This window comes from Leptonychotes weddellii, chromosome 1 (assembly GCF_054177405.1).
Source record: "Leptonychotes weddellii isolate Sample4059 chromosome 1, ASM5417740v2, whole genome shotgun sequence".
In the NCBI taxonomy this organism is placed as follows: Eukaryota; Metazoa; Chordata; class Mammalia; order Carnivora; family Phocidae; genus Leptonychotes; species Leptonychotes weddellii.
In genome coordinates, this window is record NC_138369.1 from 22,325,686 (window position 1) to 22,346,716 (window position 21,031).

A 21,031-nucleotide genomic window follows, 5' to 3' on the forward strand; every position below is an offset into this window, starting at 1 on the left:
AGCAGGGAGCCCGATGCGGGACTCGATCCCATGACCCTGGGATCATGACCTGAGCCGAAGGCAGTCGCTTAACCGACTGAGCCACCCAGGCGCCCTGGCCGCTGTCTTTTCTTAAAGTGGTGAGTGGGATGGGCCTCGATTCTTGTCCCTGGGGCCCAGTCTGGCAGATTGGTGCGGGCTGGGCCACCTGCTGTTGGGGAAGAAGGAAGGAGGAAGGCCACAGGGCCTCCGCAAGCTTGCAGGATGTTTCTGGCGACAGATGGGAAAACTCCGAATGTGGGTGCTTTGCAAAACAATCCCTGCAGCCTCCACCAGCAAATGCTGCGAGGACAAATGTGCTGGCTCCAGTCAGGCAGACGTGGGTTTGCATCTCGCTCCCACCACCTGCTGATTGTGTGCCTTTGGGAAGTGGCTTGGCCTCTCTAAACTTTGGATTCTTCACCCATAAAATGGAGGTAACGCCAGTCCGGGGGGATTCAATGAGAGAATTCATGGGAAGTATGAATAGCCCAGTCCCTGGAGCAGATGCCAAATATTAAAGTATAGATACCATTACCTGGTCACAGATGTGGAAAATGTGGTCCAGCAAGTTTTCCAGGCTTCTGACAAGTAGTGATTGTCGGGGCGCCTGGGTGGCTCAGTCGTTAAGTGTCTGCCTTTGGCTCAGGTCATGATCCCAGGGTCCTGGGATTGAGCCCCGCGTCGGGCTCCCTGCTCAGTGGGCAGCCTGCTTCTCCCTCACCCTCTCCCCCTGCCTTTGTTCCCTCTCTTGCTGTGTCTCTCTCTGTTGGATAAATAAATAAAATCTTAAAAAAAAAAAAAACAAAACAAGTAGTGATTGTCAGAGCTGGGGCTTGAATACAGGTCTGGGCACAGGATTAACTATCTTTATGGGGCAAGCCTAAAGTAAGCCTTGCAGTGGGGGATGCACATCTTAAGTCAGGCTCCCAAAGGGGTGAGCTTAAGTGCCCTGGTCCCATGTGAAGCCCCTCCCTAGGAAGGGGGAGCTCCAGCTCACTTAGCTATTGCTAGGCAGCCCAGGGGAGTTGTTAGGGTCCTTCACTGGGAAATCCTGCTCATCTCTCTAGGAGTCCTTTCTGAGAAGTAGATGGGCACTCAGTGTCCTCTCTAGGTGAGCGCCTGCCCATCATCAACTCAGATAATCGTCTGGTGGCTGAGATGAGGGCAAGTGGCCATGGGGAGGTATGGATTCTGTTCTTGTGAGGCCCAGCAAAAAGGGCATTTATGAGGCAGGGCCCTGGTGGGAGCCGGGTGGCTGGGGGTTGACAGGTCTGGGGGTGGGGGCAGTAAAACACCAGATGGTTTAGGTTACTGCTCGGCTAAAGGTCCAGTCCTGCAAGGGGCAGGAATCCCATTTTGATGGCTAGTTTGGGGGGGCAGGTGCATAACGTTCCTCACCCCAGAACTCCCATCAGTCTGTATTGGCTGGAGTCTATTTTTATCGGTGGAGGCCAGATCCCTCAAGTTCAGACAGACAATGAGAAGGTTAAATAGGTCATCTAATCTCATGGCAAAGGGTCAGAATGGCACAGGGCCCTCCTGAGCCCTTCCTAGGAGCAAGGACTCGCTGTCGTGGAGAAAATGTGCGCTTTGCAGACGGACTCTGTGGGCTCTGTGGGCATCTCGTCTTTCCCCAAGCATTGTTTTGTGACTTCAGGCAAGTCTTTTAATTTACCTAAACGTTGGTTAGTCTGCAAAATAGTGAGAATGACATCGAGTTATCATGGGTGGTGACGCTGGTGGACTTCCATAAAAGCAGTGATCATAACTGACACCCACTCACAACTTTTGGAACACCTGGGTTGGCCTTGGCAAAGGGAAGCAGAATCAGCCGGGGTCCCTGCCCTCACGGAGCTTGGCATTTGTACCATCCCTAGTGGGATGAGGCTGCCCCGCAAAAGCTCCTGGGTTCTGAGGGCTCCCCTGGGCTACATATGCAGAATCAGGGAGGGAGGGTCCCTTCGCCTCCTGAGGTCTTCTGTCTGTCTCCCAGGTGCGTATTTAGGGCCCATCTGCCATTGAAGAGGGTTCTCCCCAAATCCAGACTAGGACTTGTGGTCTGGCAGGTGTGAGGGGCAGGGGGGCTCAGTGAGAATGGGCTTGCTGCTCTTAGTTCCCCATGTAGGGCAGAGTCTGATGTCAGGGCTCCTTTCGTTCTGCAGGGTCCCCAGGACTCGGCGATGACCCGACCTCTGCCCTCAGGGATGTTCTAACTCCCTGGATGCGCACAGAGTGGCACTGAGGAGCCACACAGTTTCAATGTTGGTCTTGTAGGCGCAAATGCCGGTCCGGTCGGGCCCAGGTGTACTGACAATAGCCCAAGAGGCTGGAGGAAAGCTTCTGGACCAGACTGATATCTCTGGGCCCCAGGGGAAATTGTGGAGGAAGGAGGTAGGTAGGCGATGGTGGTGGGAAGGGCTGAACCTTGGGGGAGATTGGGGGTGCTGCAGCCGGAGAAGGGCTTTCCCACTTATTCGTTCATTCAACAAACATGAATTGAGCACCTGCTCTGTGCCTGGAGTCCCATGCGCTATCTGGCCACTGCCTTTTCTCAAAGCTGGATTCTTGTGCCTGGGTCCCAGTCTGCCAGAGGTTCGCCCAGGCCAGGCCACCTGCTGGCAGGGAAGGAGCAGGGAGGACGGCCAGTTGGGATTCAGCAGGAAACGAGACAGACAGACATCTCTGCCCTCATGGAGCAGACATTATCGCTAAGGGAGACACACAAGGTAAACAAGTAAGATACGTGTTTGATGGTGGCAAATGGTGAGACAGAGAAGCAAGGGATAGGAAGTGTGTAGGAGATGCTGGGATTCAGATGGGTTGACCACGGAGGGCCTCATTAAGAAAGAGCATAGGAAAAACACCTGGAGAATGTGGGGGGAGAGGCCTGTATGCTTCTCTGAGGGAAGAAGATGAAAAGGCATCTTGTGGGACGTGGGGCGTGAGGAGGCCAGGCCAGCGGCCAGAGCTGTGTGAGTGAGGAGGTGGGCAGGAGGCAGAAGGCCAGAGATAAAGAGGGAGCGGGACAGGCGGGGCCCTCGGGGTGGTGGGAAGGCTGCTATGGGGCGGGGGGCAAGGGAGGGCTCTGGGCAGAGGAGTGGCAAGACCTGCCTTCGATGTTCACAGGCTCATTTTGGCTGCTCTCTTGAGAATAGGCTGTAGGGGGCAGGGCAGAAGCAGGGAGACCACGGAGGAGGAGGCCTCGGCAATCATCAAGACGTTTTGTTTCCCACTGTGCTGTCAGCACACGGCATGCTTCCTGGCACTGAGCAGGCCCTCAGCACATCCGTACTGAATGATGTGTGAATTAAGGATGCCCAAACACCAGTTCTCAGACTGGTGCGTGGGCTATGTGGAGAAGATGCAGAAAAACAGATCTTAGGCATTGCTGCCGGGGATCCGAATCCAAATGGTTTCTTTCTTTCTTCCTTCCCTTTTTTTTTTTTAACTAATTAATTAATTATTTTTAAGATTTATTTATTTATTTGCGAGAGGGAGTGTGTGTGCGTGCAAGTGTGCAAGGGGTAGGGGAGGGGCAGAGGGAGAGAGAATCCTCAAGCAGACTCCCCACTGAGTGTAGAGCTCAATGTGGGGCTCGATCCCATGACCCTGAGATCATGACCTGAGCTGAAATCAAAAGTCAGATGATGCTTAACCGACTGAGCCACCAGGGTGCCCCTCCAATTGGTTTCTAATGGGAAAGAGGAATCTGGATGTTCAGTATAGTCTGCTGGTAATTCTAGGCATTGGGGCTGGCCTTCTGTGTCAGGAATACTCTGGCTGCAAGTAACAGAGACTGACCAACAGTGGCTTAAACAAAGAGGGTTTTCTTTTTATTTACAAGAATTCTGGATGATGGCTACTGGCATTGGGCTTGGTCAAATGATGACAGGGACAGTGCTCTGAGATTCTCTTGGCCTTTTCCTCATGTTAGCAAGATAATTGTTGTGGCTCCAGGCATCACATCCTCCATCAAGGCAGGAAGAATGGAGGGGCAGGGAGGTGTTACCCACATCTGCCTCTTTCATCAGAAAAGCATAAACTTTCCCAGAAGCCCCTGTAAACTTCCTCTTAAATTTCACTGGCCATACCTGGTCACATTCCCCCCCACCAAGCTGCAAAGGAGGCTGGAACCGTGGGAATTGGGATTTACAGCCTCCACAGTGGGAGGCAGCTAGAGAGAAGGGGAGTGCACGCGGGTGGCTGGCACAGCTCCACTGGACGATGTGGAGTGTCATCTCCATGGCTTGCCGCCTCCATGGAGCAGCTCTGGGGACCACTGAGTGCAATCTCAGCCATCCTCTCTGAGGGGCCTCCTCCATCCTGGATGCTCTGTCTTGCTTCTTTTTGTACGTCGGAACAACATGTAGACTGAGGGGGGAGACTTCTTTGGGGGAAATGGTGGTCTTTATTTGGGGATTGGGCTTTAGGATTGCGCTCACCTGGCAGACATCTAAAATAGCATTACCACATTCTCACCAAGACACGTTCAAGAGCCTTTTAGAGTCTGATTTACACACACACACGTGCGTGCGCGTGCACACACACACGCGCACACGCAGACAGTATGTCTATTTACACTGGCAGGCACCCCACCCCGGAAAAGGGCACGTCTTTGGTCATCCTCAAACCACTTAGTTAGGAGTTAAGACCAGGATGACCCCTTTCCTCCTGAACATCCCACTTTTAGTCCAAGAATAAAATAGCATCCCAGCAGTAGCTTTTTCTGGCAGTTTTGGTGGTGGGGGGGGCAGTGTAAGGAAATGCTTTTCTAGAACTTCCCTATCACCTTAAATGATGGGTTTGCAAAACCAGAGGCAGGGATTTTATTCTTCACGGGGTGGGGGCAGGGAGAAGAAACCAGCCTGGTTTATTCTCTAAATCTTTAACAATGGGCTAGAAGCAAAAGGTTGAAACATGTAGTCGCATGTGGGGAGGGATTTTTGAGGAAGAATGAGTGAATTCACTGGAGCTGGCTCAGGTGGTGGAAACCAAGCAGGGAGTGGGTGCAGGGGCTGGAAATGGGGACTCAAAGGAGCCTGTCTATCAGGGTAGTGGTGGGGTCTTCAGACCACTGTTAGTATTTCCAGAAGCCCACTGGAAATCACTGTATATTTGTTCTCCATAGGTTTCAGGAAAAGGTAAAATATATATATATATTTTTGGCCAGAAGTGCATCAGAACGGTGGGGTAAGAAAATGCAGGTTGGCAACGATATACCTCTCCAGTGACAATGGCAATTACATAACCGACATAATTTGCTGGGCAAATGTCTTCCCAGGCCTGGGGGCCCTGGAATGGGGTGGATAATGGAGAGCCCTTGGGGCCGCAGAGGCAGGGTGGGGAACCTCCAGGGCAGAGGTTCATGGCAGTTGGGGGGCAGAGGTGGCTTCAGGGATGATGTTTCCAGTATTTACTGTCCCTGGCTGCTTACAGTGTGGTCCTCAGACCAGCAGCCCAGGAGCTGGTTAGAAATGCAGAATCTCAGCCCCCACCCCAGATCTACTGAATCAGAAGTGGTCCTCTAACAAGATCCCCAGTGATTCGTAGGCACAATCAAGTTTGAGAAGCACTGTTCTGGACTTCTGGGAGCAGGAAGGCCACAGTCCTCATTAGATGTGGTTGCCAGGCCCAGACAGGGAGGCTGTGGAGAGGAGCAAGCAAAAGCGTGGGTGTGGGGGAAGCGGGCAAACTCCAAGAAGCTGTCCTTGTTAGTACTCTTGCAGCCTGGCAGGATGTGAGCCCTGAGGCTGCCTTGTGAGCTGCCCAGCCCTTCCTCCCCGAGCGGCACTTGAACCACAGTCCCCTCCGCTGGCTTTCAGAGCAGGTGTTCAGAGATGCTCTGCTTAGCTGCCCCACACCTGGCCGCCGGGAAAACCACAGTCAGGGAAGTTTTCTGAGAGCAGGGAGCTGGGCTGTCCAGAGAAGCAGGGCCCCGTGGGGCCTGGGCAAAAGGGAGGGCTGGTCAGGCCAAAGAGGGGCCTTTCTCGCCCTCCCAATTCTGCCAGAAAAATCTCAACAGAGCTCAGAAGCTCCTTCAGGGAGAGGTACCTTGGGAACGTTTTCTCGGCAGCAGCTTCGGTGAGTGCTCAGAGGGAAAAGCCTGGGAGCTTAGGGGCCTCCCAGCTTCTTGGTGGGTGGGAAGGAGGGCCCAGGCCCTCTGGGGCATTTTCACAAGAGCAAGCATGAACATCACAGATTTTCCCAGGCTGGGGGCCCAGGGCTGCCAGATGCAGAAGGGCTGGAGGAGGGCATGGGGGCCAGGGGTGGGCTGCTCAGGCTGGAGCTTCAACGACCCTGCTCTACAGTGCTCTCTCTTCACTGGTTAGCGTGGCGATTCTCCGCAGGTTTTCCCTGACTTTGATAAATTCGGGGGCATGGTCCTCTTCCTTTTCTGGTGGTTTTTCCAGCTAATGGAGAGAAGAAGCAGAGGTGTAAAGTGGGTTGGGGGGTGGAATTCCTATTCCCCAAACCACAGTATTTGCACCAGGGATCCTCCCTGGGGAAACAGAACTGGGGGTCAGCTTTGCCACCAGCCTGGTAGCTGGGGTGACAGAGCATGAGACTAAGTTTTCCCTGTGAAGCCTGGTGCAAATCGCTAGCTTCGGCTGGGCCTCAGGTTCCTCATCTCTAAAATGGGAACGCCACCTGGCTCGCGGGGTGGTAGTGAGAATGAAATCAGGATCAGCATGCGATAGGTTGGGCTGATAAGGGAACTGAGGTTCAGAGAGGGGAGGCCACCGGCTCAAAGTCACACAGCAGAGCGAGTGGCAGTGTGAGGACTTGGGCCGGTGGTGGACTGCTGGTTGAGTCCTCGTTTTGCGTCATCTCCTCCCTCTTGCCAGCCGCGGCCACACGCAGGCTCCTGCCCCGGGGCCGGGAGACAGTCCTGGGGGAGGCTGGGGCCAGGGCTGGGCGCTCCCACCCACCTGGTTCAGCCTCTGCTGCCGTCTCAGCAACTCCTGCTCAAAGGGGCACTGCAGCCGCTTGGCCTCTAGCTCTTCCTTCTTCTTCTTGATGAGCTGGTTCCGCCTGCGGTGCTCCAGGACACGCTGCAGCTCCGGCTTGCTGTCCACGCCCAGGCCCCTGGGTGGGGGGAGCCGTCAGGAGACCCCAACTTCCCCCCACCTCAGCCTCAGGGCTGCACCCTGTAGTGACACCAACCTATGCCCTTGTGTTGTACAGCCCCCTGGCAGCCCCGGGAAGGGGTCCCATTCCTGACCCCTTATACGGAGGCTCCTAGGACTTAAGACACCAGCCCAAGTCACAGCTGCGAAGGGGCTGAGTGAGGAGGATTTGTACTCAGGCTGTCTGATGGCAGAGACCAGATTTTATGTCATTTCTGGTTATGTGCCCAGGATAAGTTTCTAGAGGTGGGATTGCTGGGTCAGGCTCTTTTAAAAGATTTTGGATACATATTTCCATCTGCCCCTTAGGAAAGGTTCTCCAACTTATACTCTGTATCAGTGTACAAGAGCATCTATTTCTCCCCGCCATCACCATCCAGTCTTTTTATATTTGAGAATCTGGTAGGCAAGAAATAAGATCTGGTTTTCATGTGTGTGTTCTCTGATTCTTAGTTACGTGGAACAACAGCCTTTGAGATGTGCACCAGTCATTTGCATTTCTTCTTTTATGAACTGACTATACCTATCTTTGTTCATTTTTTGTTCCATATGGATTTATAAGTGATATGTACATATTTTTTGTGGGTTTTATATTGCAAATGTTTCCCTGATTTGTCTTTAGGCTTTTGTCTTTTCTACGGTGGTGATGTCTTTTGACATTAAAAGGGATGACACTAAAAAACGTTTGGAGAAAATGCACATGATATACTAAGCAAGAAAAAAGAGCCCACGGAAGATAGAAAATGACACCTGCTGGAAGGTCTTGCACAAAGCTGAAAATTGAACGAGTCCTAGCCCCCGCCAATACCAGAACGTGCCAGTAGAGGGAGCTTCAGGGGCGCCGCTGCCTTCCTCCTGGTGCTAGCCAGCTGGGCGGTATTTCCCAGGCCTCCTCCCCATTCCCTCCGTTATTGAGTCCCAGACCTGCCACCTCAAGCCTGTCTCTTTCATTGCACCCTGGTCTTCCTGGTCCACTCATCCTCCACCCTCTCCCCGTGATTGTAACACCCCTGCTTGAGACCCTTTCCTGGTCAACACATCTCCTCTCAAAGTCAATGCTGCAAACACCCTGAGCTACTTGTGTTTCCTGTCTCTTTGCACATGCTCTTCCCTTTGCTGGGAACATACTTGCTTCCACCAGCTGATGCCCACCCCTAGTCTGGCTGACTCCTGCCCACCCTTCAGGCTTCAGCTGAGGCATCCTCTCCTCCATGAGGTCACCTTGGACCACTCCCAGGTGCGTCCTCTGAGCTCCCAGGCCCATTTATACCCTCATTATAGCATGTGATTATGCATCCATCCCCACTGTGAGGGCAGGAACTGGGTCCCATTCCTTCTTGTACCCCAGGTCTGGACACAGTGCCTGGCACATAGTAGGTGCTCAGTAAATGTATGTGGAGGGCAGGCATGAGTGGGTAGCTGGGAGGGAGAGCAGGGCTCTTGGGGACCACCAGTGACTAGACCTTCACAGTTTGTGTGGGTGACTATGTGGGGTACCCTCAGCCCTCCTCAGCCTCCGGGAGACCCAGCATGACCATGGGGGCCTTCTACAAGGAGCACCTCTGCAAGGCCCAGCAGGCTTGAGGAGATGCTTGCCAGGCGGAGGCAACCGAGCTCCATTCCCACCTTCTATGGTTCATGAGCAGCTCTCGGTGCAGCTCCTGGTGGCTCCGGGAGGCCTTCACAGGGTTCAGCAGCTTCTTGGGCTTGATGAGCTCTGGGTTCCTTTCTCTGTATTCGGGCCGGGCCATCAGTCCCCCGATGTCTGCCCGCTCCCTCTGGATCTCTGAGTACATTGAGGCTGTAGAACAGGTGGGGGTGGAGGTTGGTCAGAGCGGGGTCTACAATCTCACCCACCCCCGTGGGGCACAGATGAAGGCTTTCAATGTTAGATGGACTTTGGCCATCTGCCGCTGTACAGTCCTGGGCTGACTACCTGACCTTCTGAGCCTTGGTCTCATTTGTGAGATGGAAATAATTGAACCTGTGTACAGGGTTGTTGTAAGGATTGGAGATGCTGTCTGTAAAGTGGGGTGTGGGGGTGAATGATACTGGGGTACAAAATATGGGTTGACACATGCATATGTTTTTGGCCTGACTGGAGAAAATGATATCCTTTTAAAAGAATTATGTTTGAGTTTCTGTTTTTCAGTGGGCTTTAATCAGAAAAAGAAAAGATACTTAAAAAGAGCAGTATGCACTTGTTAAATTTGGAAGAACATAGTGATCAAAAGGAATCTTCACCCCGTATTGTCCAGTTTCCTTCTCCATCATTCCAAATTCTCTGCGGAAGCATCCAGCTTTTCAGTTTCTCCAGATCAAAGAGGAGAGTATGAAATCCCAGAATGGCTTTGTCTCTAATTACAAAGTGATGGTTGTCATCTTTAATGCAGATATCGGGCTTCTTGATGGCCTCACTTCCCCCACAGCAGCTTGAAATTTGTCAATTTACTTGAAATTCAGGCAGAAGGGCTCCCTCCTCTACAAGTTGGCTCTGTATTTTTGCAATGCCTCAAAGCAAGCTTGTGTGTGTGTGTGTGTAAGACAGAGACAGAGACAGAGAAAGGAAGACTTCTTAAGAAGAAGTCTCCAGGGGATGACACAGCCTGGCCATCAGCTTCTTTTAGTAATTCAAGTGAAAATTGAGGCATTGGTTCTGTTCCCTTCATGAATCCTGCTTTTCTGAGTTTGAACCTCTACTATATGCCAAGCAGCGGCATAAATAGGAGTTCTCCAAGTAAACTAGCTAGGGATGGTGGTGTGCACAAAAACCTGCAAGTAGGTAATAGCTCGGTGGGGTTGGAAAATGCAGGAGGAGGGGGGCGGTAGGGTGTAAATTGCAAGGTGACATGTCAGGGAATGTCGGCATCAAAGGGGAGATTATGTTTTGTAAATGGTGGCTTACCAGACACATGTTTGGCATTTCTATTATTACCCATTGCAGGGTGCTGTTTGGAGGATTATGTGAGATCACATTTGTAAAGGTGCTGTGTAAACTGGAAAAAGTGTTAATTATTACAAGATATTTTGGAAGTAGCCAGATGAAGTGTCAGAGCATAAAACATATCTGCTAATTTTTTTTTCTTGAATTCACATCCTCAGAACTGTTTCTAAAATGATGAATTCTAATTAATTATCTTTCTTCTCTTTCTTCATAAGGCTGTTTGTTTTCAGGTTCTATCCTTCCCAACTCTTTGGTTTTTAGAGATTGTGGTAGTATTTGATAGTTAAAAATGGGCACTTGACAAAATAAACAATTGGCTATATCAGATCCCTCATCTTTTTTTTTTTTTTTTAAAGTAAACTCTACACCCAACGTGGGGCTTGAGCTCATGACCCCAAGATCAAGAGTCGCATGCTCTACCAACTGAGCCAGCCAGGTGCCCCTAAAAATGTGCATACTTTCTTAGTCTGGGGGCTTACGTTGTCCGGGACCAACGGGCATTAGAATACCCTGATTCAGACTGGAGTTTGGGGAATTTTCCCCCCTTCTGCTGCCTATTCCCATTATCAGTTCCCACCAAACCTTTATCTGAGCAATTTTCAGCTATCCTCTTTACTTCCTAAGTGCTCAGCTCTCATCCTATCCAGCCCATTATCACACCATACTTAAGTAACTGCTGCAGCTCCTTGGTTACTAATCCTGCCTGTAGTCCTTTTGTGTCCCCCAACCTTCCAGAATGTCATAATTTTCATGAGTCACACCATCTTTGAAGTAACTAACTATATTGTATGTTACCAGAGCCATAAGGCAGGAAACAAATACATTGTATAACTTTAGGAAAGGGGAGGGCAGAATTAATTTGCTTAAGATATCACTACATACCCAGAATTCCCAAGTGGATTAATAGAAAAACACTTGGAACTAATGAGACAATTCAGTGGCGTGGCCAGATACAAAGTAAGTACACAAAACCAAGAGCTCCTGCATAACAGGAATGACCATTGAGGAAGTACACAATAAAATTTTTTATTCATTCTACAATATGTTTTGAGTTCCTACAATTTGCTAGGTTTCGTGTTAGATACCGGACGCACAGAGGTGAACTAAGCAAACAAGGTTCCTGCTCTCACAGAGCTGACGTTCTATTAGGGAGGCAGACAGTAAACATGTACACATACCAATCAAAACAAATGATTGCAAATTGCCACGAGCCCACTGAAGGAACCGGGGGCCTGGGATAGAGACTAACAGGAGGGCCCACCTTCAGCCAGGTGCACTGGGAGGGTCGCTCTGAGGAGGTGACATTTCAGATCTGAGGATTGAGAAGAAGGAGGGGAGGCTGTTTGGGGCAGAGGGAAGGAACAGCCTGTGTGACTCATGTACCTTGAACAAGCTTAGTCTGTTCAGGGAACAAAAAAGCACAGTGTGTCTGGAGTGGCGTGAGTGAGTGACGGGGAGAGTGTTTGGTGTGAGGGTGGATGGTGGGTTCAAGTTGGGGAAAGAGCGCGTCTCATTTGATTTTTTAAAAAGGTCATTCTCTCTGGTGTGTGGGGGAAACACTGTCAGCAGGTTTTGGGAAATTTTTATAGGACTCTGGTTTCTTTGACTTCCACGGGGCACTCGCTGTCTCTCCTTCCTGTTAAATTTCAGAGGAAAAGCCTCTGATTGGCGGGGCTGAGACTCTTCACCCCATAGGTCACCAGCCAGCCCATTGGGGCCAGGCCGCACCGTGGCTGCGGGATCCTGTCCGCTGAGTCCTGCTTGGAAGAGGGGCCCTCTATGTGTGCAGCCAGTCCTGCACCCAGGTCCAACCAGTGACCAGCTCTGGCTCCAAGCCTGTTTGTTTATTTTATTTTTTAAATGAAATCAGCATGTAGTTGTGGGGTTGGTGTCTTCCTGAGCCTTGGGCGGTGAGGTGGTTCAGGCAGGGATCCTGAAGGAAGTGTTGGTTCTTCCGGCCAAAACTGCAGGCTGGGAAAACCGCTGCCTTTGCCAGCTCCAGAAGTGACAGGTGTGAGGTCTGTGGACACGCGTGTGGGGGCCCTCCAGGGCTCAGAGAGCCACTAAGCCAGCCTTCCTGCCTTTTAGTTTAATTAAGAGCCCCCCTCCCCCGTTTAGAAGGGCCTCACACAGGTGCTGCAACCACAGGGGCTGCTCAACAAAGCCCAGATGCTAGGCCAAGAAAATCCGGGCTGCCCTTGGGGGGAGGGGGCAGGTGGGCCTCCTGAGCAGAGCTGGGGTCCAATCCCCGGGCTGCTCTGGCCAGGTCTGGCAGGCAGCTGGGGTGTCCTGAGAGATCAGAGACCCTCAGATCTGATGATGGGGGCAGAGTGTGAGGTTGCCTCTGAAAAGACAGAGATGAAGGCCCAAGGGAAGAGGTGGCAGAGAAGAGGAACAGGCCAATGGAGGGGAAAGTTAAAAGGCTAGTGAAGATCCTTCACCGCTTGTCAAAGAAATGTGGAATGAAGCTTAGGTATATAGACACCGGAGCCCTAGGGACCTGGATTTGAATGTTGGCTCTGTCCCTTCTTAGCCTTGGGCAAGTTTACCTCTCCTCTGCAGCAGGAGTCCACAAACTAAACCTCTGGACCAAATTCAACCGCTTTGGAACACAGCCTCGCCCACTCATTACTTCCGGTCTACATGGCTGCTTTTGCGAGAACAGCAGAGTCCAAAAGGTGCAACAGCTGCCCTTGTTCAGCGTCCTTCTTCATGACATTGCTGCCAAATAAACGAGGGGACATAGCACAGAGCTGAAGCTCAATAGAGCTACTTAGCTGGGCAGCCAAATACAGCAAGGCAGGTTGTGCACTGCACAACTGTAGGGCCTCACTCCTGTAAATTAAACTATGAGTGGAGTCCCTGGAATTGCACAGTGTGGCCACCCTATTAGCTCTTATTAACAATTACTAATAAATTCCAGTCCTAGTCTTAGAGCTTTCTTATCCTCTTTAAAAACAGCACTGATTTCATCAGTGGCTCTTAACCCTAGCTATGTATTGGCATCACCAGAGGAAGTTTTAAAAATACCAATGCCTGAGTGGTACCCCAGGGATTCTGATGTCATTGGCCTGGGAGGGCAGCCTGGACTTTGGGATTTTAAAAAGCTCCCCCAATGATTCCAATAGTCAGGCAGCTTTGTAAACCATGGAGTTATTAAAAAAAAAAAAATCAATCTTTGCTGAGTGATTTCAGCTGCCTGATTGACCGGTTATGGTGGGCAGGTGTGGTTAAGGTCATAGTTCTTAGCCACTGGGTGACCTTGGATGGGTCTTAATCTCGAGGACCCGCCTCCTGTGTAAAATCATGATGCTGTGAAGATGGGATGAGCTGAGAGGGGCAGGCACAGCCAGTAGGTGACAGCTAAATTGAACGTCTTGCATGACTGCAAGATGGGCAAATCTCGCCTACTCTGCAGACGGTGGGACGGCATCTTTGGGGGTAGGGTGGGGTGGGTAGTAAAAGGTCAGGGGAGAGATTGGCAGCTTCTCCCTTGGTTCTTCCCTGTTTCTGCTGATAACCCAAGAAGTCCCACAGGTCCTCCCCAGGGGCCCTGCAGACACCAGCCCCATGCCAGGCAAGGCTCAGCTGGGATCAGTAACCAGTAAGTGCTCCCAGGCTGAGCCCACCCGCCGCTGGGGCAGGTATGACTGATGTTAGAGTGGTGGCTTTGAAACTGAGCAAACCACCCTGGCCGCAGGAGAGCAATGAGGAGAGACTGAAGGGAAGTGGCAGTGGTGGAGACCCAGGTCCCAGTGGATCCTGAGCTGTCTAAGGCCTTCATGTCCCCTTCATCTGCCTCTCTGCCCTGGTGGCTCTGGTTCTGTCTTTGATGGCATCAGTTATAACACATGACACATGAGCCAGTCAAGCTGCAAGGTTAAGGCAAATGTTTTGGAGGAGACAGACTGGGTTTGGAACATGGTAGGTTACTCCTTACTTGCTGTGTCACCGTGGGCAAATAGCTTCACGTCTCTGAGCCTCTGTTCAATGGGGATAATGGCCATATCTACTCGAGGGGCTGTTTAGAGGGTGAAACGATAAAATGTGCATGTCGTGGTTAGTCCAGTGCCTGGCACAGTGATGCTCACAGAAGGCAAACTTCCCTCCTTTCCTGAGGGGACCTGTGGTGAGCATTCAGCATTCGGTGAAGGCTCACTCACCTGCTTCTGGATCTCACAGTTGCCCTGGGAGGCTGTCAGCTGTACTGTTTTATTATGCCCATTTTGTAGATGAGAAAGCTGTGCCGGAGGTCTGGCAGCTGGAGAACTCCTAGCTCAAGGGAAATCCAGACTCACCGGGGAGCCCCAGCCCAGCCCTCACTGCCTTGGGCTTGAGCCAGAATCCACAGGCCTGTCTGCCCAGGGGCTGGCCTTTGTTTAGGACGGGGCCAGCTGGTGGCCTTCCCTCCCCGGGTGTTGGTCAGAGTCTTCCCTGTTCTCCCTCCCTGCACCCTTGTTCCTTATTACCATTCAAGCTGCGGGTTCAGAACACACCTGGGACCTTCTTGCCTCAACACTTCAAGAGGCGGGAAGGGTAGAGGAGGAGAGAGGCTTTTTAAATAACCACTGGCAAAGGAGAGAGAGATGTTCAATGCAAATGACAAGCACAGCCTCAGCCACCGGATTTCCCAGCCCCTTCTTGCTTTTTTTCCTCCCAGTAGGGAATGTGCCCTTTTGTGTTTCACTGACCGGAGACCGAAGAACAATGTTCTTGGTGGCCCCTGCCTGGAATCAGAGCTCCTTGTTCATTTGGAGGCAGCTCCCCCACCCCCGCCCACCCCATGGGAAAATGGTTCAAAAGTCCTAACCATTTTGCCTTGAGTCCACCGTGACCTCCCAGCTTGTGAGGAGAAGGTCTGGGTGGGCATTCAGGGGTTTGAATCAATTCCATAGTGGAGTCCAGAGCTGGACACGGAAGGCCCTTAGCCAGGCTGGTGCAGAGTGGAGGGCAAGTGTCAGCAGGCCAGGTATTCCTGCCGGCCCACCAGTGGCATGATGCCAGCCATTCTACTCGGGAATATGCCTCCAGGGGATCGATCCTGGCAGGTACTTACCACTAGCGGAGCTAAGTGCCACTCAGGATCCCAGCCCCTGGGGATGGAGCTCTTGGGGCTGCTCACAGCCGGGGGAACCAGCCAGGTTTGGCAGCAGTTCCAAAAAGTGACACACCAAACCCCTGATTTCCATCTCAGTCCCAGGCTTGCCTCTCCTGCAAGGGGCTAGAGCCACATTCACCAGGCGGTTACCACGTTACCACGCACGTGGGCCGCCTGTGTGCGAAGCCCCTTGCAGCCAGAGCTGGGGAAGTTGGCCCCACAGACTGGGGAGGTGGCTACTGTTGGCCACCCCATTCCACAGATGAAGGAAGGGAGGCTCTGAGGGGTCATCTAACTTCCCCAGATCACACAGCCAGTGAAGGAAGGAGCTCGAATTGAAGCAGGGAGCTCTGTCTCATGCCAAGACCTGGGGTCTCTGACTTCAGCCCTGCGGCACCCTGGCCTGTTGTCTGTCTAGTAATGAGGATTAAACCCGCTACTCTGTGTGATAAAGGACTTGGGTGGGGGACAGAGCCCAGGTCCCCCAGCTCCAACAGCTCAGCTCCCCTGCCCCGGGGCTCCACAGCCCTTCGGCCCTCGCACCTCCTCCCACACGGCCCCTAGCTCCACAGCAAGGGAAACAGAAGAGAAATGGTCTTACTTCTCAGCTGCGTCTCCGGGCAGGGCAGGGAACTCGGGAGCCGCGGCTGGGTCCCTCACTCCGCTGGGAAGTCCCAGGCGAGCAAGGAGGGCCGCCTCTGAAGGGCGGTTCTTACAAGCCTGGGGATGGCGGGTGGCTGCAGTGTGCCAGTGAGTGAGGCAGCTCTGCATTCCTGTTTATTCTGGTATCAATAAAAAGGAACTGTTACTATAGTAACAGATATTTCACTTGGTGCGCGGCCACTTCCACAATGCGGAACACCGCGTCCAAGCCACATGCCCGAGAGGCACAAGTAAATACCTATTTGGTCCGCTTGTGGAGACGGAGAACCCTGCCAAGCTTTGTCTGAGCTGGGTGGCTCGCACAGAGGCATTTCCCTTGTTTCCAATGGGAGGGTCAGTGAGAGTGCATTCCAGAGCCTCCCCAGGGGAGGGGGAGCCAAGCATCCGGCCCCCCCGCAGTGCCCAAGGCTTCGGGAGGAAACCGGGCTCTGAGGTGGGAAGGGAGGGCGAACAGACATGGGTTCAGTTCTTGGTCATCCACTGGGTCAGGATCTCCATACATCTTATTTACTCCACACTCTGAACTTCAAATGAACTTCAGAGAGGAGCAATGGGAGTTTGCACAGTTGAGAGTGTGAGGAAGGTAGAAGCTGGTGGGATCTGGGCCGGAGCAGGCCCTGGAGTCCGCCCAGCGGGGCTCAGGCACCAGCCCCTTTGGTGAAGGGTCTTGTTTGGCTGCAAGGCCGTGAAGCCCAGGATGTACATCAACCACGAATAGGGGCATTGTGCCCTCTTTGGCCTATGTCATTAATTTGACTGACATTTGTCGAGCACCTACTGTGTTCCTGGCCCTGTTCCCAGTGCTGGAGGTACAGTGTGAATGACAGCCTCGGGCTCAGGGAACCTGTATTCATGGGTAGGGGGGGTCAGACTAAAAAGGAGACAAACCAGAAACTTTGACCTGTGATGAAAGTCGGGCTGAAAGTAAGGCTGGGTGAGGTGGAGGGGAGGGGCTGAGCTCGGGAAGGGTGCACACAGAGGCGCTGACCTTTTAGGGAGGCCTGGGTGGTGAGAAGGAGTCAGCACTGTGATGTCCGTTCCCATATGAGAGCATTCCAGGGAGTGGGCAGAGCCAGTGGAAAAGCCCCAGGGTGGGAGTGAGTTTGATATGGTGGAAGAAGGCCAGTGGGGCCGGAGTGTTGGCATGAGGGGGAGGTGGGGCTTGGGGCTGAACAGGGAAGTAGGGGGCAGGTAGCGCATGGCCTGAGAGGCTTGACCAAGCCGGCCATTCTGGAGCCGCTTAAATAAACCTAGAGGGTCATGAATTCTTGGGTATAAAACAATTTTCCAGAAACAACACATGTTCCATTTTGTTCCTTCTTCCTAAATTCTGCCTCTCTTGAAGTACTTGGAGTGGTATCCTCCCCAGACTTCCTGTCCTGCTGTGGCTTAATTTACTAAATTCTGGTGGTGAAAGACTGCCATTAAATTCTTGTCAAGCCACTCTTTGTTGCCACATGTTGTCTCACTGTGCAAATGGTTCTTCTAGGCATTTCCCAGGGCCCATAGCGGCTGATCTGAACCAATCCAGGTGCCCTCCAGCAGCGGGGGGAAGAGGAGGGATCCTGGGGAACTGACAGCTTCCGTTCCCCACCTGGAGAAGACAGAGCCCCCTACTCCAGCTTACTCCAGGGGAGCAGACTCTGAGAGTCCCCATGCCAGCAATGACCTTCATCTCTACTTTGTATTCTCTTTATTGGAAGACTCTGATGGCAGCCCCAGAGCAACGGAGAGCCAAGGAGGGTGGGCAGGCATCCCCCAAGCTTGGGCGCCATTTTCCCCAGGCAGCTGGGACTCACTATGTCTCTTCCATTAAAGCTCTTCTCACAGTCCAACCTGTGTACAAACCCGTCAGGCTCACCCATCAGACTGCCAGGCTGGGACTTTACCTTATCCTTCTTAGTATTCCTGTCCCAGTACCAAGGTGCTCAATAACTATTGTTGACTTATACACACCAAAGACATTGACACTCCTATTTATTTATTTTTCAAGATTCAGAAGTTAGTACGTATAGTACCTAGAGGACCAGTCTGGAGGCATATATGCTGAATTGCTAAAGTGGACTTGGGTGGGGGACAGAGCCTGGGTCCCCCAACTCCAACAGCTCAGCTCCCCTGCCCCGGGGCTCCACGGCCCTCCGGCCCTCGCACCTCCTCCCACATGGCCCCTAGCTCCACAGCAAGGGAAACAAAAGAGAAATGGTCTTACTTCTCAGCTGCGTCTCTGGGCACCAGCCCCTTTGGTGAAGGGTCTTGGTTGGCTGCAAGGCCATGAAGATCAATGTTCTAGATCAATGTATCTCAAATGTCATGACTAGCCATCATTTGTGAGATGAGTGTTAAAATGGAATTAAAATGGGCCATCTCCTGGATTGCTGTATTAGAACTTATGAGGGAGGGGCCCATAAATTTGGATTTTTAACACATCCCCCTGGGGATTTGTTTATCTCTGGGAGTTTGAGAACCACTATTCTATGGCATGAAATTACAGGCCCTTCTCCTTAGTCACAATATTTCTCTCATGTTTGTGGTTTAAACAGAAAACCAAGCATACATTGCTTTTGCTCTCAGGAAACAATAAAGATTAAAAATATGAGAAAGAGCAACCTTTTCTGACCACCTATAGTTATGATTCACATCTGGTTCAGTCATGTCCATTTTGCATATTGGAAAATAGAGGCCTTCCAGGCAAATGAGCCTTTTAGGAGTTTACTCCAGGTTACCGTGGAATTCAGTTCCAGTTGCTGCTTCCTGCCTTGGTGGGTGGAGCTTTCCCTGGAGGCCTTCCCATTCTCCCTAAAGGAAGGACTCCGGAATACCAGGGGCCTGGAGATCAGACCTCTTGCTCAGCCCCAGAAGAGCTGAAGGGGAATCTCAGACGTTGAGCACACCCCTCCCACACTCCCTTCTTGTCCCTTTGAAGTTTGTTTTCTTGGGAACTTAGAGGCTCCAAAAGGAAGAGGGGTAGTGAAGACCAGGAGAGGCAGTCAGGAGTAAGAGCTGGGGAATTTTCCTGCTTCCATCGTGGGCTGGGGCTGCAGCTTGCAGTAAAAAAAACAACAAACCTCCAAAAACATCTTTCCTTTCATTTTTGCTCCCCTTTATCCAAGCTCACAGGCGCCTGGAGCAGCTTATCTGGGTGCACAAACATCAGACAAGAAGTTCCCATGGCAACTCAAAACTTCCTCCTCAGCACTGTATTCAGTCTAAATCTCCAGGGTCCCTTTTCAAGGCCTCAATGAGGTTTCTGAGAAGCCACCCACAAAACAGCCTTAGGATCCAACCTCCTCCCCACCCCCAGCATGCTCAGTTGAAAGGACGCGGAGGGGGGTAGAAACTGTATTGGCAGAAAAACTTGTCATGGGATCTGTGGAGAGATTATAAAAGGAATGAGAGTTGCCTTTACAACAGATTTGAACCAGGAAGAATTTACCCGGTGGAGGGATTTCAAGTGTGCAAACGGGAAAGTATCCGGGATAGGGGAATAACTAAGTTTTGTTTCAGAACGCTGGCTCTCCACTCAGCGGCAGTGAGGCCTGGCGAATCTGGTCTCTTAGCTGCAGAGGGGTCCTGGGGTGCCCCCTAGCCCCAGCACATTTTAACTCATAGCCAGGCCAAAGATGGACAGTGGAGCTAAGGATGGGGAGAGAGAGCGAGAGAGAGTGGGGAACTTGGGCAGACCATAGCTTGTCAAGCCAAGCAAACTTCCGTGATTGCTGACAGTGGGGTTCCCAGATATAGCAAATAAAAATGCAGCACGCTCCATTTAAATCTGAGTTTCAGATAAGCAATGAATATGTTTTTAGTATAAGCATAGCCATACAATAGTTGGATTATATGTACACTAAACTATTATTTGTTGTGTATCCGAGCTTCAAATTTAACTGGGTGTCCTGCATTTTATCTGGCAACCCTGACTTGCAGGCAGGGATGGAGGCTATGGCTGCCCCCTCCCTCCCCCCCCCGCCCCTGCTACTGCTGATATCCACGGGCACCTGGAGCGGTTCCTCTGTCCACACTGCAGAGAGATGCCTCCCTCCCTCCTGAGAACCCAGCCTGAGCTCCAGGTAGGATGTAGGTAATGAACCTCAGGGGGACCTTTACTACAGCGCTGCGTAGCTTCCCGGGTATGGCCAAGCATGAGTTACTCCCTTCTAGCTCCGTGGTTAAGAGCATGGACTGTGGTGTCAGTGCAGATACCACTCCTTGATCCACTGCTAGACCGCTAGGTGACCTTCAACTCCTCATTTCCTCATCTCTGATATGGGGCAGACATTCTTTTGAGGAATAAAGGAGATACCACATGGGATGTCTTCACACTGCCTGTTGCAGAGTCTGGGCTCCAAAGTGGTCGCTGTTATTTTGATAACCCATTTAAAAGCAATAAAAATTTTCATCCACATGAAAAAAGTGGAATTAAAGACCAGAGTTGATAGGACCTCAGCAATGTGAAACAATGTAAAACAAACACAACCACACACACAAGCTATGCATAGCAAAGACTTTGAGGAGATAGCCCCAAATGTTACCAGTAGCTGCTTACAGTTAGTGGGATTGTGGGTAAGTCTTCCCCTTCTTTATTCTCAATTTCCCAAAATATTCATGGTGAACATGTAATACTTTAATATTAAAAAAATTATTTAAAAATAATTTGTGGTGAACAATTTTCTAGAAGTGTTCTATTACTTGGCGCATGACTTGAGACTACTGTAAATGAAAACGGATGGCTACCACCTTGGATTTGACTCCATAACCCCATCCTTGGGGGCTCCTAAAGGAGGGGCGCTCTTGCCTCTTCACTAAATGGCCCAGTTGGATCCTCACCCTGACTCTTACTTCCTGCTCTTCCATGTGTGAGACAACCAAGTAGTGCTTCTAGAGGTACGTGGCCCTGGGTTTGAATCTCAGCTCCACCCCTGATGTGCTGTGTGGCTTTAGACAAACCATGTTATCTTCTGAGCCTAAATTTCCTCATGTTTAAAATAGGGGTTAGGCACGTGCACATGCACATGCACCCCAATGTTCATAGCAGCAATGTCCACAATAGCCGAACTGTGGAAGGAGCCGAGATGCCCTTCAACAGATGAATGGATAAAGAGGTGGTCCATATATACAATGAAAGATTACTCAGCCATCAGAAAGGATGAATACCCAACTTTTACATCAACATGGATGGGA

The 21,031-nt window shown here is 51.4% G+C and overlaps 1 protein-coding gene across 3 annotated transcripts in view; it reads right to left on the reverse strand.

Moving 5' to 3' along the window:
• Positions 1-3,832: 3,832 nt before the first annotated feature.
• Positions 3,833-21,031, reverse strand: part of FAM107A (family with sequence similarity 107 member A) — a 52,413-nt gene continuing 35,214 nt past the window's right edge. The window contains exons 1-5 of one of the 3 annotated variants that reach the window (XM_081820082.1): positions 15,792-16,079; positions 12,642-12,813; positions 8,775-8,949; positions 6,951-7,107; positions 3,833-6,431 (exon numbers count right to left, since the gene is read on the reverse strand). In XM_081820082.1, coding sequence (XP_081676208.1) covers positions 6,324-6,431; positions 6,951-7,107; positions 8,775-8,944 — 435 coding nt within the window. In that variant the 5' untranslated portion in view covers positions 8,945-8,949; positions 12,642-12,813; positions 15,792-16,079 and the 3' untranslated portion in view covers positions 3,833-6,323. Of the gene's footprint in view, positions 6,432-6,950; positions 7,108-8,774; positions 8,950-12,641; positions 12,814-15,791; positions 16,080-21,031 lie in introns of those variants that run through there. The other 2 variants (XM_006741636.3, XM_031037148.2) reach the window with 2 other exon arrangements.